A 16,070-nucleotide genomic window follows, 5' to 3' on the forward strand; every position below is an offset into this window, starting at 1 on the left:
TAACCAGGGTGTCATAAGGCAGGATTAAGGGCAGAAACCATCTGGGAACAGGAGCCACCTCTGTCCCCAGCCCCTAGAAAGCTCGAGAGTCACCTGTAGGAGCCACAGATGGCCCGGTCTCCATCCACGAACATGAACTTCTGGGCCAGGGCCCCCTTGAACTTGGTAGCCGACCGTGTGAAGAACTCTGTTCCCCCACTGCTCCGCACCCTGAGATTCTGTGTTGGGGGACAGGAGGCACAATTACATGTTGGCAGGGCTGGGGGTGGGCAGCAACCTCCTCCTGGGGCTCAAAAAGGGCTTCGGGGGGTGGGAGGGTTGGATGGGGAAGGACAAAGCAGTAAGCCCTGGAGAAAGGGGTGGTGATTGTGGGGACCACAGGGTCTGGCCCAAAGTGGAAAGTGGTGGCAAGACAGAAGGAGTGGGGCCAGCGACAAAAGGCGTGGCCTGCAGGGTGTCCACAGAGCAGACATGGGCAGGACAAGAGCTGTGGGGCCAGGCCAGCACGGACAAGCTGCTGCAGGGTCTTGAGCGGAAGGGGCATGCAGACGCATTTTAGCAAAATCCCACGGGGTCTGTGTGGCCGGGGAGGAGGGAGGCCCGCCTTCAGGCTTTCCCAGGGTGAGTAAGCGGCCGGGCCTCTCTCCCAGTCTTCCCCACACGGCTGTCTCACTGTCCTGCTGAGCCCCACTCACTGAGGACAGGGCTCCCAGCAAACTCCCCTACTTCCTGACAGGCCGCTCACTACCTGTTACGCACTCCTCACTGGGCTTGCACTGTGGCTCAGAGCCATTTGGAGAGGCCCCCAGGGACCATGGGAAGGGGAGCTAAGACCCAGAGGGAGGAGATGGAGTCTCCCAGGTGTCACGAGCCGACCGGGCCCACCCCTACCTCAGGTCCGAGCTGGGTAGCTCCTGCCTTTCTCTGGACCCCGGCCACGGAAGGGCCCTTCCTCCCTCCCCGGTGTGTGCTCTGAGGGGCACTGCAGGGCTGAGTGCTGGCTTCCCTTCCACCAGGAGGACTGGTGTCAGGCTGGAAATTTCATTTTGCACCCAAACCCCAGTGGGTCTGACACCTGCCCAGGGACGAGTCACTCCCTCCGAAAGGGATCCGTGCCAACTTCAAGCACGGGGCTGTTACCCCTTCTGCGCCTCCCCTGTCACCCTCGCCTATTCACTAGGTTTATTAACTGCCCGCCCATTCACGCACTCCTTGACCCCTGCCAAGACCCCAGCAGCAGACCAAGAGGGCTGTGACAAGGACCCCACGCTGGAGGTGGGGGAGGAGGCAGATGAGTAAGAACTATAGGTCTGGGGGGCTGGGGCAGGCTCCTGGAGGCGGCTGACATCTGGAAGACAAGGATGAGTGGGTCGGGTGGGAAGAGGGTGCAGCATTCCAAACACAGGAACACAAAGGCCTGGCAACAAGAACAGCATCTAGGACCTGCGAGGACTTTGCAGGAGGAGGGTGGGCGACAGAGCCTGCAGAGCGGGCTGGGCCACATGTCGAAGAAAGACCCTACACCTGCTTAAGGGCCTGGCTCGGGCCTGGGGGCAGTAGGGAGCCACGAAGGGATTCAGGGCAGGAAGTGACCAGGTTAGAGCTGCCCGTAAGAACAGTCCTGGCATCCAGCAGGGGGGTGAACGGGGAGCAGGAGGTGGATAGGGAGGGGGCTTCTGTGGGTGAGGGAGTGCACGGCCTGAGTCAGGGCAGGGGTGACGGGGAGAAGGGAATGGGTCTGAGAGGGCCAGAGCCTACCCTCCGCTCGGGCCCCAGCCCAAGGGCGCTCCTTTGTCTGTTCCTTCTGTGAAAGTCCCAGACACTCTCAGCCAGGCAACCCCGGGGCAGTCACCAGACATTACGGGGTGGGCATGGATGCCCACCTGGCTGTGTGGGGAGCAATCATTTGTTGTCGGGCCCAGCCCAGGAGGTGGATAAACCTCTGCTCCCAGGGCTGGCTCCCCTGCCCCCCCGCCCCAGGCTGCCTGTCTCTACACTGCCAGCTCAGCAGGAAGCTGGCCACGACCCAGGACAATTAGTGCTCGTGACTTTGTACCCAGCACCGAGCATGCTCGAGTGGAACAAAGATCCTGGAGGTGGTTTGAGGCCTTCCCCTGTCACCAGGGCCAGACCACAGCCCAGCTCTGTGGCTTCTATGGGCTCCTGGCCCAGAGCTCTGCATGCTGGGGCCACAGGCCTCTCTGTGGGCTAGAAGAGCCGCCAGCTCTCACCAGCATCTGCCCCCGTCCACCCCAAAGCCTGTCCCCATCAAGGGCTCCGGTCACCACCTGTATCTCAGAGTGACTCAACTCCATGTAACAGGCAGCCTTGGCTCCGCCAGATTTGCTGTGTGACTACGAGCAGATCTCTAGCCCTCTCTGGGCCTTAATCATACTGTCTATATGCTGTGGCCTCAGACTCTAAGACCATCCAACCCTAGGGCCAGCAGCAGGTGGGGGCTCGTGGTAGCACCCCGGCCTGTTTGTTCCTGGGTGGGCCCCGCCCCATGGGGCCTGGCCCCGATGAGGTAACGTCTCAGGAGTCAGGGCTCGGGTGAGCAGAGGTAGAGGATCCCACAAAGCCGCATTGTCTCTGAGCCCTGGGGCACCCCCAGCAGAGCATGTAGCAGGCAGGGTGGAGCACAGCCAGGCTGGCCCAAGTGGGGTGTCTGGGGCAAGTCCCTGGACCCTGTGGACTCTCAATTTCCTCAGGCATGAAAGAGAGGCAGGGAGGCCCTGAGAGGACATCCGGGGAGGATGGCTGGGCAGTGCTCCGTCCGCTCCTAGAGTAGCTTTTCTCCTGACCACATAGAGGGCACAGCGGATGGCCACTAGGCTGTGGCAGTGCCCTGCCTGCACCCCCACTGGGGCTCTTATGCTCACAAAGAAGAACCTGAACCTGTCCCAAGCTGGCCAGGGCCCCCCACTGGGGCAGGGTGGGTCACTGAGCTCTGGTCAAACATGGCTCTAGTCCTAACACCAAATGGATGCCAGCTGGGCCTCCTTGGGCCTCAGTTTTCTTACCTGGGAAATGGGCCTATGCAGCCTTCTGCTTCAGGGTTGCTGTGAGGACTAACTGGAGCCAGGATACGAGTGGGTAAGGGCCGGCAAGGTGCCCTGCACTCAGTGGGTGCTCCGTGAATGAGGTGACAAAGGATGTGACAGCACATGCAGTGTGACAGGGATGGATGGGATCTCTTCTGCTCGGGAACCAAGAGGGGATTGACACGGAGGACCTGGAAATACCTAGTGTGTCATGGCTCAGGCCCAGGGAGGTCAGGACTGTCAGCCAAATGTGGGAGGGGGAGTGACCGACCTGCAGTCTCCCAGCCCATGGGGTCTCGTCCCCAGCTGTACCATGGTGGCTCTCTGCAGGGGCCTGAGGGGGAGTGGGGAGGCCCAGAGATGCATCCCGAGGGGGCCTGGCTGGTGACAGGGAGATCAGGCCAGCTACGCTGGCTGCAGGGGACACAGAGCCCATATCCCGTGTTTGGGGCACCCAGCTAGCCTCTGCTCTCTTCCAAAGGACCCGTTTCACCCCCTGTAACGGGGGAGTGGGAGCAACACCCACCCTGGCCTCTCCGTGCTGTCATGATGCTGGGAAAGGGGTAAGTGCAGCCCTGAGCCAGCCCAGCTCTAAGACCTTGCTGTCTTCGGGACTCCTGGCTCTGCCCCTAGGCTCAGCCTTGGCACTGCTGACATTCTGGGCCAGGTGATGCCCTGTGGTGGGGCCTGACCCGTACACTGCACCCCACATGTTTAACAGCGTCCTTGCCTTCTATACACCGGACACCAACAGTAGCCTCCCAGTCACAACCATTAAAAAAAGCCTCCGGACGTTGACAAATGGCCCGGGCCAGGGAGACCCTGCTTGGTCGAGAAGCGCTGCCCCATGCCCTGAGTCCATCACAGAGCCAGGCCAGGATCAGAGAAGGCAGGACAGCAGCAGGGGAAGCTGTGGGCACTGGAAGGGGGCCAAGGCTGGCCTGGCCGGCATGTAACCGGAGCCACAGGCTAAACCCCTGCATCCTCACCATCGTGGCCATGGTGGCTGGAGTTTCCTTGTTCATCAGAAACAGGTCCAGCCCTAGCCCAAGTGGCCGCTGGTTTTTCCAGTTTGGCAGCACAAAGTCTACCTTTTCAGATCAGCCAGGCATCTTGCTGCTCCGGTCGTGTCTCAGAGATGAGGCTCGAGGCCTGGCCTAGCCTTCCCCTGCTCCCCCTGCCTCTGGGGCATCCATCAGTACTGAGTCTCAACCCAAATGTGCCTGGGTCACCCGGTGTGGCGCTGTGTGGGGACAAGAGGGCTGGGTCCTTTTCTCTGGGCCTATTCTCTGCTTGGAACATGGGGCACTCATTCCCGCACTCCCTGCCTGAAAGAGTCAGGGGCCAGCTGAGCCAGCAGGCTGGGGTGCTGGGGGCAACTGGGACCCTCACACCCGGGAGGGGGACTGGGGCATGGCCTTCACCCCACCTAGAAAGCAGGAGTTGGCTTGGCCCAAGCACCACAGCAGCTGTCTGCAGAATGTGCTGGGTGAGCTCAGAGTTCAGGAGGCATGAGGCTGGGGTAGGGGTGGTCGATGACCCCAAGGTGAGGGGGTGAGGGTGGCCTCTAGCCCGAACACACTTTGAAGGGGAAGGGGAGTCCCTTGGCTCTTAGATAAGCACTGAGGTCTCACGAAGAAGGCTCACTAAGTTCCTTACTGAGTGCCCTGCCCCCACATGGCTTCCTTTTACCCTTTGGAGCAGCCTTGCCAAACACATGGTGGAAATTCCCATTTTTCAGAAAGGAAATTGAGCCCCAAAAAGATTCAGTATCTTGGCTCAGGGTCCTAGTGCAGGCAGCAGAGCTAGGGCTCAGGCTGGGCTCACCCTTGTGGTCACAAGGATGACCCCACCAGGCACAGCCTGTACCCCGGGGCCTGTATGAGCTGAGGGCAGGTCACTGCAGAGCTGAGCAGGGGCGGCCGGTGGCCGAGGGCGGGCCCAGGGATTACCGGCAGAGGAAGTGTTCCTGAGACAGGTCTGGGCCCAGCTGGCCCGCGGGCAGGGAGGCAGGCCGGGCAGGCAGGCCCTCAACAAGGTGACACTTGGCCAGGGCCGGGCGCACAGGCGCCTCTGGCCACCTGCCCGGGCTGTGGAGGGGGCGGGCTCAACAGCAAGAATGGGGAGGTCAGGGTCATCCACTCTTTCCCACGAAGGTGCCCGCCCCTGGGCAGCGTCAGGGCAGCCCCTGCACCGCCCCCAGAGCAGGGCAGACTGCGCCAGGGACCCCTGGTCTGAGCTGCGCCGCCCATGCTTCGGGCTATGCGCTCATCTCAAACTGAAGTGTCAGGGGGAGGCCTCGCCGCACCCTCCCCTGCCCCGGGCCTGGGGTTTATAATTTCTTGTTATTGCCAGCAGCCGCGTAACTCCCCTGGGCGCACAGAGCGCTTTTACAACCATTGTCTCCTGTAATTTCATCCTCCGACAGCCTATGAGGCATCATTATGGCCACGAGGCGCTGGAGGCTCGGACAGGTGGAGCCACGTGCCCAAGTCCCACCGTGGTCGGCCCGGGGAGCCCCGTGGGCAGCCTCGGCCAGGCCGTCGGGCACTGGGCACCTCTGCCCTCCTCATCTGTGTCAACTTCCTCTCAGTGGCTGTTAGTTTCAGCCGCTGACTTGGCGGGATGACTTTGGGCAAGTCCCAGCCTCCCCTGGCCCGAGTCTCCCATCTGCCCCGTGGGAGCCTAGACCAGTGGCCTCCAGCCCCTTCAAAGCTGTGGGGCTTCACGCTGGGGAGCAGAGGGCAGGGTGGGCGGGCTGAGGGGCAGGAGCCAGCCCCCTGGGGAGGGAGCCGGGCAGCCCAGGAGCCACTTTCTCAGCCCAATCCTGCCTGCCTCCAGCTGCCCCCAGAGCTCCAAAAGTTCTGAGCAGACCTCCCCCTGAGTCTTCCCTACTGAGAAGAGGCAGCCAACAGGGGCGAGGCCAGTCCTGTGTTTAGATCCCACTCAGCATGGACAAGTCCACCTCCTGCTTCTTCCTCCTGCACCAGGAACACATGGGCGCTGAGCCAAGTGACGTGTATGAAGCACCCACCGGCTTTGTGGCCAGGGTGCAATGGGGGTGGGCCTCAGGGGTTCTCTGATCTGCTGCCCACAGGGCAGAGGCTTCTGCAGTCACCTTTCAAAGGACGCCTTGTCCACACTCTGGACCTCTCCAGCATGAGCTGTCTGCCCCGGGAGTCTATTCCCGGTGCTAATTACATGGCGGGCAGCGCGGAGGGTGAGTGTGGGGCTTGGGGTCAACCCACCAGGGAGACCACATGAAAATGTCCCAACAGCCACAGACTCACCGCCCAGAGAGCTCATACCCACTTAAAAGGACTCAGCTGGGATGGGTGGGCACACCTGACAAATACTGACAAATTACAAGCGCAGGAACCCAGCCCCTTGTTAACTAGCCTGGCGTCGCCCCTTCTTCTATGTTCAGATCACAGGCTGGAAGCCCATGGAAATCTGACCTGTCAGAGGTTGGGGCTCAGCCAGGGAGCTCTGGTGCTGGCCCCCATGCCCCTTATGCTTAACTTACTAGCAGTGAAGAACACCTGGACAAGAGCCTCAATTTCCTTATCTCCAAGATGGGGACAACTGCCCTATCCCACTGGGTCATCACGTGGAGTAAAGAATCATGTAAAGTCCCTAGGATGGGGCCGACCCCAGCCAAGTGCTGTGAAAATATTTGCTGCTGTCATGCATACTGATCTGTACTCTCTGGGGAGCTTCCTGCACACAGCAGGTGGGAAGTCATAGCTGAGTGGAAGGAGGGCTCCTCCTGCCCCTCAACAAGGGATCAAATGCAAGGTCTCGGAGTGGAAAAGCCCAGCCACAGTGGCCTCTCTGCCCCTCTGGGGGGACCAATGAGATCCTGGAGCCCAGGGACAGGAGGTGATGGGCTCAAGGACATGCAAAGCGGCTCTAGGAACCCAGGCTCATCCCGATCTCTCCACCTCTGCTCCATGGTGTCCTTCCCTAGAAAGCCCTTTCTGCTCTCCATCCTCAAATTTATTTCAACTCTGCAGCCCTCAAGGCAGGCTTCCCTGACCTCAGCCCAAGGAAGCTGCCTGCCTCTGTCAGAGACAGATCCTAAACCCTAAACGTCCTGGGTGGACATCCTACAGAGACAGATTCCAGCTAAGCCCCCAAAATAACTTCCTGGGAGTCAGAGCCCTCCAGGTAGGATGGGAGCTGCTGGAGCCAGGGTGGTGAGCACCCCGTCACTGGAGGAGTGCAAGCAAAGACAGGTAATCAACGCGGCATATGGGCTGCTTTGAAATAACATGTGATACAGCACCTGCGGAGGCCCCAGCACCGGATCAGCCCTTAGCCAATGTTTGTCTTATCTCTGCCTGCCGTTGGCGGTGTCCTGTCCCTCTGGGCGGTCAGGCAGGGGTCAGGTGACCACCTGGCAGGAGGCCCTAGGATTACTGAAACTCTCTGTGCCCGACACAGGGCTCCATCCCTAGAAGAGAGTCCTAGTTTGTGGACTGACCGACCAGCCAGCTCACCTTGAGGTGCCCCAGATGCATGCGGGCCCGCTCACACATGTGCAGGAAGTACTTGACGTTACTCTCGTCCACGATGATGTACACGGCGACCTTCCTCTTGAAGCCGGCATCCAGCAGGTCCTTGAAGATGTCCACATCGGTGAACATGTCCATGACCACGGCGATCACCTGTAAGCGGGAAGAGAGCAGGGCTGTCAGGTGGTGCGGCAGTGGGGACAGATGCTGCAGCAGGACACGCAGGCCTCCCACACCCACCACTGTCTCTGGGTGCCCCCTGCTAGCCCTGCTCCCCCCTGCTCCCCCTGCCTCAGCACTGGGACTGGGAAGCAGTGGGCTGGGGGCCTCTCTGGTCCCGAAGTTCTAGGGTGCACTCAGCACGTAGGATACAAGGTTCTCAATAGGTGAAACAGCCTGGAACAGTGGGAATGGAGCAGCACAGTCATCGTGCCCGCTGTCTCTGTAATACGAGACCACAGAAAACAAAGCCCAGTATCCTGGCCAACGAGGCCTGTGGTGTGGAGGGAAGACACCGTGCCGTGGAACCAGGGACGGTCTGCATCCTGAGGCCTGGAGCGTGTGGGGCCGGCCCCCAGAGCAGCCTGCCTTCCTGTGGGCACCAGGGCTCCGCACAGCAGTGCCCTGTTTCAGCCCCTTCCTGGGTTGCATTCCTGAACCACAGCAGCCCACACCATCCCTGGTGCCTGCCACGCTGGGATGCCGAGTTGAACCAGATGTGTCAACAGCCGGAAAGAGGCAGCAGCTGGCACAGCCGTTCATGAAGCCACTTGTGTGTCCCTGGGCTGCTGTGGACTTTGGCAGGCTTTCCGCCACCACCTCTCCTGTCTCTGAACGGAGCCCAAACCAGCACATGCTCTTCCTATTACGTGACAACATCTGTGCCCACAGCCACTGACCTCCAGCCTCCTGGACTGGCTCAGGGTGGGGCCCCAGAGGTCAGAGTGCATCTGCCCCAAGCCCTAGCCCAGCGTGGGCAGTGACATGCCCCAGACCTGGCAGGCCTGAGTCAAAGCACAAGGACTGAAGAGGTATCAGGAGAGAACAGGGTGGTTGGGATGAGCTCACCTGCCTTGCTCACCTTGACAGCAGCAGATGTTTGGGACCACTGGGGCTCAGTGACCATCTTAGGCCCTCTCTTGTCCTCTCCCACCCCCATCCTATGGGGCAGCAATGGGGAGCACATGGGACCAGGGTCTGATGCTGACAACCAACGTAGACATCCAGCCCCTCCAAACATTTGAGACCGGCGCCACTGCCCTGTCCAGGGCCTGAGGACCTTCTGAAGAAGACTTAAGAAGTTGAGGACTAGGCCATACAATGAGCTGGGAATGGTCAGGCTAGAGCCTACCCAGGCCAGCTAGGGAGCCAAGTACACCCCCACGCCCACCCCCACCATGAGGGCAGCCTGACAGGCTCCCCTCACTGGGACCTGTAGGCACAGGGTGAAGGACAGGCAGCCTGGGGCCTGCTGGGGATGAGTCTGCACGCTGTAGTGAGCTCACCCTGCTGGCCCCCGCAGGCCCATCTGGGCTCCTCCTTGCCCTGCCCTGCCCTGGACACGATCTGTGTGAACCCTAGCAATTCACCCAGCTTTCTCTGTGGTACAACGGGTAGTGTAGCCACAGGACCAGCCGGGCTCCAGGAGGCAGGGGCCCAGAATTGACACCGTACTCTGGGGGACAACCACTTGCTGGCTTTGAGTCTCCAAAGGGCTGTTTCAGGTGGGGCAGGGGGAGTGGGTACAGTCTATGAGAGCCAGGGCCAGCAGGGGGAAGCTGACAGAGGCAGACGTTGGTGCCACTTGAGGAGGTGCTTTCTGACCCCAAGTGAGGCAGAGGTCTTGATAGGGAGTGAGCTCCCCATCCCAGGAGGTGTTTAAGGAAAGGCCAGAGACTGCTTGGCAAGGAGGTGGATGAGGGGGCAGATGAGCCAAAAGGACAGCTGGGTAGGCTCACGACAGCCTTTGATTTCACCCATTGAGTGTGAAGTGATCCTGAGGTGGGAGGGGTGGAAGCAGGGCCTTCCTTGCCGGGGACCCCACAGCTCCAGAGTCAGCTCGGGGATCCCCTTGCATAAGGCTCTCCTGGAGGCAAACAGCTTCACGTGCCACCCTGGGAAGGGCACAGCCGACACGTTCCTCCCTGGAGCAGACATCACATCACCTCTTGCTTCCTTGTCACCGCCGCCCCCGACCAGATTGGTCAGGCCTGCTTCCAGGACCGGCCTGCCATGGCAGATGGGGACTTGCCCTGGGCCTGGGCTGGGGGACGTGCCCCAGCAGAACCCAATCCACGTGTGTCCTTCCCCACGTCGCCCTCTGGCAGGTAGGGTAGTGGATCCAGGGATCATCTGTCATTGGGCTGATCTGTTAGGGCCTGCCCCCCTTGCCCCCCCCCCCCCCCCGCCATGGTGGATCCCTCATGGGGTCCTGGGGCGAGCGCCAGTTCTTACCAGCACTGGGTTAGGTTCCAGGGGCGGTCAAAGGAGAGCTTGTCACAGGTGATGCTGGGAGCAAGGAGAGGGGACGATGGAGGGGAGGCTGGGATCTGGAGACGGTCCTTGGCCCATGTGTGCAGGGAATGCGCTGGGGAGAGGCGGGTGGCCTGGGTTCTAGCCCTGAAGCTCGAGCCTCATGACCACAGGAACCAGTGTGTCCACATGAGCAGCCGGACCAACTGCCGGGTGCCAGGGGGCGGGGGTGGCAGGCACGTGTACATCCTGTATTCCAGGCCTAGCATCGCTGGGGAACTGATGGGGCAGTGCCAGCCCCGCAACACAGAACCTACCCAGATCGCACAGGCCAGCTCCCAAGGGAAGGAAGGTCCCCAGGCCTACCTGTGTGTCTTACTGATGGGCAAGGCCTTCCCTGAAGATGTGGGCAGAGAACCAGGAGCAGCCAAACACCCATGCCAACCCTCCTGTTCTCAGTGCCCAGGGGCAGCACACTGGGGGCAGCAGGAGGATGGCTGTGCCCACATAGGGGGCCAGCCACACGGTATAGACGTGGATGAGCCTGGAGCAGAGGGAAACACGGCACTGCTGTAGGAACTGGGCTTGAGTGTGCTCTATACCCAATGACCCCACGTCTCTCGGTGGTGCAGTGACGTGCAAGCTCCCAAAGTACGTTCGTCCCATGATTCCCCACACCTCCTCTTCCCATGCCTTCCCCAATCCAACAGATCCCATTCTGCCCCTCTCTCTGGCCTCCTGGCATCTCACCAACCTCCTGATGGTTTCGGAATTCCTGAAACATCCTTGGGAAGGGTGGACACCCACCCCCATGTCAGAGACGCAGACAGTGGGGCCCGGAGGAGGATGAGATGGGCTCCAGGTCCCACCTTGAACCAGTGGGATTGTAGACATGGGTCTCTGGCATAGGCCTCCCACATCCCGCCCTGAGCACTTCCATCACCCAGGCGGCTACTGGGGAGACTTGAACAAGGCGGGCAGCGTCTGACCCACAAAAGAGCAGCCTTCCCCCAACCGTGGCTGCAGTCCCCAACAGACACAGCCTGAAGCCTCGTAATACCTACTACTGGTGTTGCTGGCATGGGCGGGGGTGCAGGTGTATCTACCCCCCATCCTCCCTGGGGCCGTCACAGCAGTCTGAGCCCCTGGACAAGGGTAGAGTGGGCCCAGAGTTGGAGCTCTGGGCTGCAAGCCAGGGGAGAGCCATGTTTCTCTCTGGGTCTGTGTCCTCATCTGTAAAATAAGGAAGGTGGATGGGAGGCCCAAGGCTGGACCTGCCAAGGGATCCCTGACTCCCTGGGCCCTGCCTGGATGCCCTGACTGGCTGGTCTGGGCCAGCTGGAGCATCTTGCTGTGCCCACCACTGCCTCACCCCCGCTCTGCACTACCCACATGGGACTCCCAATGCCTTAGCAGGTTGACACCCAGCCTACAGCTCCCAGCACCCCTAGGGCTGTTTCTTAGATTCACTGTGACCACAGAATCCACTCCTGGAGCATAAGTGTGCTCACGGGACCAGTGGGTAGAACAGGCCCGTGAAAGCGCTGGGTGAAGAAGGGCAGGGGTGAGATGGCCCAGGGGTTCCACGTGCAGCTGGAGGACCACTGGCCATGGGCCCAGCCTCAGTAGCCATATCTCTCCCCAGGGGGCCCTGACCCTGTTGATTCGTCCCTGAAACGCCTAGCCTGGAGCCACACATGCTCATCTCTTGCCAGGCCTCCTTCCTCTCCTCCTCTGTGCTAACAATTCCTACCATACTTCAAAGCCCAATTTAAATACCACTCCTAGCTCCTCTCTAGCTCCTCTCAGCCATCTGGGCAGGTATCATTTCTGCATGACACAACAACCTACCAAGTGGCGTGCTGTCTCCTGAAGGTCTGGACTCTGAGAGCCAGGCCAGGGTCCAGCAGGTTCCTAGTGGGAGCTCCAGCTGTAATGCCTGCTCCACCCTCCCTGGCCACAGAGATGCGTGGCAGAGGCTCAGAGAGAGGTGGCCCTGGTTTCTCCCCTCAAAGTGTCCCAGAACAGATGAGGGAGACAGACACACCCCACCCACCCGAAACCCAAAAGCAGCCACAGACACAGGGCATAAGCACACAAGTCCCTGGCCTTCCACGGGCATTGTTTCACCACCTGGAAAGTGTAGGAGATGAAGAGGACCCCAGTGCTCTGGGTCCGTCACTCTAAAGCTCTGGTGGACACCCAGATGATGGAAGCGTGGGCTCCAGACTGTTCTGGGAAGATGTGTGACCTTGGGCAAGAGCCTTAGTCTCCTGGGGGATGGGGGCAGTAATAATGTACACCTGTACAGCTGTTGACGGGAAGAGTGAATTAGTGTAGGCACAGAGCCGGCTCAGGGCCCGAGGGCCTGTGCTCAGCAGGTGCCCCTTTTCCTGCCTCTTCGTCACACCAACTGGAGTCCTGACCCACCAGACCCACAGCACCCTCCACAGTGGACAGGCCAGGAATCATCACTCACCATCCCCACTCCCCTCCTGCTGGAAGGCTGGTGCCACCTGGTAACTCATGGGGATGACACAGAGAATGGTATAGAACATTCTAAGTTTTGGAACAATAGCCATAACATCCTGGATTCGACTTCCACTTCCAGTCACAGCAGAATAACAGAGCCTATACTAACCTTCCTGCCTTAATAATTGAAAAAACAAAACACACACACAGAGGCAAAAATCTGTGAAACTGGGCCAACGAGATTGCAGCGAATACAGTGATCCTTGAGAGAAGGGGAACAGTTGAGATCAGCCCTAGGATTGCCTCAGCCACCTCTGGACTGCAGAATGGAGAGGGGCCCCTGCTGGGGTTCAGCAGCCTCCCTGAGTCTCCTGGAGTCGAGGAGACAGGGTGTGCTCACAGCACAGCAGCCAGAATTTTTCAAACGGATTACTGGAGAAGAGAGGGCTGCAGAGAGCAAACACCAGACACCTACACAGGGCATCCCCTTGACCCTTCAGCTGGTGATCACATGCATGGAGGAAACCACCCAGGCTGGGACAAAACTGCTGGAAAAAAGGACAGCTGGAATGGATACCAGTGCTCATGCAGAACCAGGAATGATTTACATCTCCCCGCCCCCCACTAGAGTGCAGGCCCATTTAAAACTCAGGGCATTTGGGAGAGTCCTCGGAGGAGTATTACCTGAATCGTGGGTAAATAAGCCCTAGGAGAGGCACCAACAAATTTTTTTTCTGTAGAGGCCACATGGTAAAGACTTCAGGCTTTGCAAGCCATATGTCTCTGACACCCTTGACTCTGCTGTAATAGTAGGTGGTCCATAGTCCAACCCTTACCCTGGACTAAATCTGGTCTGGTCCCACCTAATAAAACTTTAAAAAACACTAAGTTGAATCTCAAAATGTAAAACTAGTCAACATTTAAGATGAAGAATACACTGGATGGGATGAATAACAGATTAGACAAAATAGAAGAAAAAATGTGTGGACTTGAAGACATACCAGTAGAACTATCCAAAATGACCCATGGAAAGGGACTGAAAAAGCAGGATCGGCTCAAAGCAGCAATGAACTGGGGGTCCAGTTAGAAGGTCTAGGATACACAGAACTGGAGTCACAAGAGGTTTCGAGGTGGAGAAAGGGTGGGCAAGACAGAAAAATGTTTGAAGAAAATAATGTCCATGATTTTTCCCCATTTGAAGAAAACTATCCATCCACAGTCAGAGAAGTTCAGTGAATTCCAAGCAGAAGAGACAGGAAGAAAAACTCACTAAAGCACATGATAATCACATCATTTAAAGCCCAGGATAAAGGGAAAATCTGAAAAGAAGCCAGAGGGAATAAGACCATTACATAATGAGGAACGAAGATAAGCCGACTTCTCCACAGAATCATCGCAAACCAGGATTAAGGAGATTAAAAGGCCGGGAAGGTTCTCCAGGTACTGGGGAGGATTCCTGGGAGCCCCTGGCCCCACCGTGGGTGGCGTTCTCCTGACTCTGGCACTCTCCAAACCAGTTTGCCCATCTGGCTCCAAAGGCCTGTCACCGAGGGAAAGGCCTGGTCCTGCCTCTTAGGGAGCAAGTCCATGTCTGTCATGACACCTGCTGACCCAAGCCAGGGACAGGATAACCAGGCCAGCTTTCTGACACTCACACAGGTGTCCCTTTTCTGGGGATTAAGGGAAGGCAGCAATGACTACTCCCATTTTCCAGGGAGGGAGTCCTTGTCCCAGAGCCACACAGTCGGCTGGTGTCAGAGGCCTCCTGTCCAGGGCTCTTCCCCTGGCAGGGGATCCTGTGTACACTCTAGCTGACTCCACCCACTGCCCTGCAGAGCCCACTCTGAGTCCTAGAGCAACTCCTGAGCATCAGCTCTGCCCGGGTGGTAAAGTCCCAGGGCCTCCTGGCTCTGCCACTCCTTCCCTGGGTGGCCCATGGCACAGTTCTTCCGCTCTAGAAGCTTTAGCTGCTCTTCTTGGTAACATGGGGGGATGCAGTGGGTAGCCTGAGTCTCTCCCTCTGACATGCATCAACCATGGCGCCTTCCCCACCCTCTGGACTATTAAAACAGAAGCCTCATTAAGGCCAATTAAAGGAGGCTCGGGCCTCCCAAGTGTCAAATGGCTGCAGCAGGATGGGTTCAAGAGGCACATACTGGTCACACCCAGAGCCCTCTGTCCAGGGACCTGGCCCAGCCCGGCCCAGCCCAGCAGCGTGGGCCCTGCCCTGAGTCTCCAGCCTTCCCCAGATACACATCACCACGGCTCAGGAATGCTGCAGAGTAAAGAGGCCGTCAGCTGACCCAGGCTGTGCCTGGGGATGAGTGGACAGGCCCCGCCCCCTTCCCACCAGCACCCAAGGGGCCTCAGAGTCCTGCGAATTTCCAGGCCTGCAGGCATAACGTCTAGCCAACCAGACCCCCACAAAGTCATCAGTGAGTGGCACAAGCTGAGGATTTTCAAATTGGAAAATCTCAGACTCATTAATTCAAAAGCCTCAAGTTCTCCAGGATCCAAGAGTCACAGATGCTGTGGTGTCATTGAGCATCCTAATCCCGCAGGAGGATGGCCCGGAAAGGACTTGCCCAAGGTCACACAGCAAGCCAGGGAGGGCCTGAGGCCCCTGGGCCACCTGAAGGCCACTCCTCTCTACTGCTTTCCACCAAGCCCCTGCTTGAACTCCCCCAGGATGGGGAGCTCACCACTTCTCAACCCAGACTATTCCCAGAGAGAGGCTGTCAGTAGAGGCGATGATGCGGGCAGAGAAGAGAGAATCAGCATTTACGAAATGCCAGCTCTGTGCCAGACACCGCACTGCACTCTCTGCACGACTCTGAGGCATGACAGAGATGTCACCGTGGCAATGAGGAGGCAGGAACAGAGGATCAGAGGGGCAAAGTGGCTATCCTGAGGCGGCCCAGTGAGGTAACAGCAGAGCTGAGGTTTGAGGGTGGGTCTGCATTGTACAGAAGCCCCTCTTCCCACCGCCCCACATGGCATTTAGCCTGGGAAGACACCTAAGCCCGGCGATCACTCGGAGGCCACGAAGGGCGCTAGTACAGCCCACGCAGGCCAGCACCTGCCAGGACATAGGGCAGGGTCCTGGCGTGGAGGGGTGCCCTGCCCCGCACTCAGCACCCTCCGATCACTCAGTAGCTCGTGGGCATTCACAACTATTACTGTTGCAAGGCAAGTGCCCAATTCCAATTTTGCAGATGAAGAAACTGAGGCCCAAGGTCACACAACAAGGGGATGGCTGAGCCATCGGGGAGCCAGGGGACTGTGAGAGCACTGGCCCCTCAGGATGAGCCTGTTGAACCTGGGAGACCAGGGCTCTGCAGAGCACCACACAGGCCTGCCACATGAGAGACCCTCATGTGAAGGCCAGCAGGCCCCTGGCCCACTGTCAGTGCCCTGACCTCAGTACCCTCACCTGTCATCAAGGTGACAGGCCCCACCTTGCAGGGTCAGGGAAGGAGGGCTGCGCCAGCACCAGCGGGAGTGAGGCTGCCTGCCCAGCGCTGCCTCCTTCCTGGCAGAGCTGCTCCTGGCTCTCCTCAAACTC

At 59.1% G+C, this 16,070-nt stretch overlaps 2 protein-coding genes across 7 annotated transcripts in view; one reads left to right on the forward strand and one right to left on the reverse strand.

The window, feature by feature from the left end:
* SLC5A10 (solute carrier family 5 member 10) overlaps nucleotides 1-16,070 on the forward strand; it is a 71,904-nt gene that overhangs the window by 34,403 nt on the left and 21,431 nt on the right. The gene's annotated exons all lie outside the window — the stretch shown is intronic.
* FAM83G (family with sequence similarity 83 member G) overlaps nucleotides 1-16,070 on the reverse strand; it is a 30,394-nt gene that overhangs the window by 8,519 nt on the left and 5,805 nt on the right. For all 4 annotated transcript variants that reach the window (XM_077892414.1, XM_077892413.1, XM_077892415.1 and 1 more), the window contains exons 3-4: nucleotides 7,547-7,714; nucleotides 94-218 (exon numbers count right to left, since the gene is read on the reverse strand). In XM_077892414.1, coding sequence (XP_077748540.1) covers nucleotides 94-218; nucleotides 7,547-7,714 — 293 coding nt within the window. The remainder of the gene's footprint in view (nucleotides 1-93; nucleotides 219-7,546; nucleotides 7,715-16,070) is intronic.

This window comes from Canis aureus, chromosome 3 (genome assembly GCF_053574225.1).
Source record: "Canis aureus isolate CA01 chromosome 3, VMU_Caureus_v.1.0, whole genome shotgun sequence".
Lineage (NCBI taxonomy): Eukaryota > Metazoa > Chordata > Mammalia > Carnivora > Canidae > Canis > Canis aureus.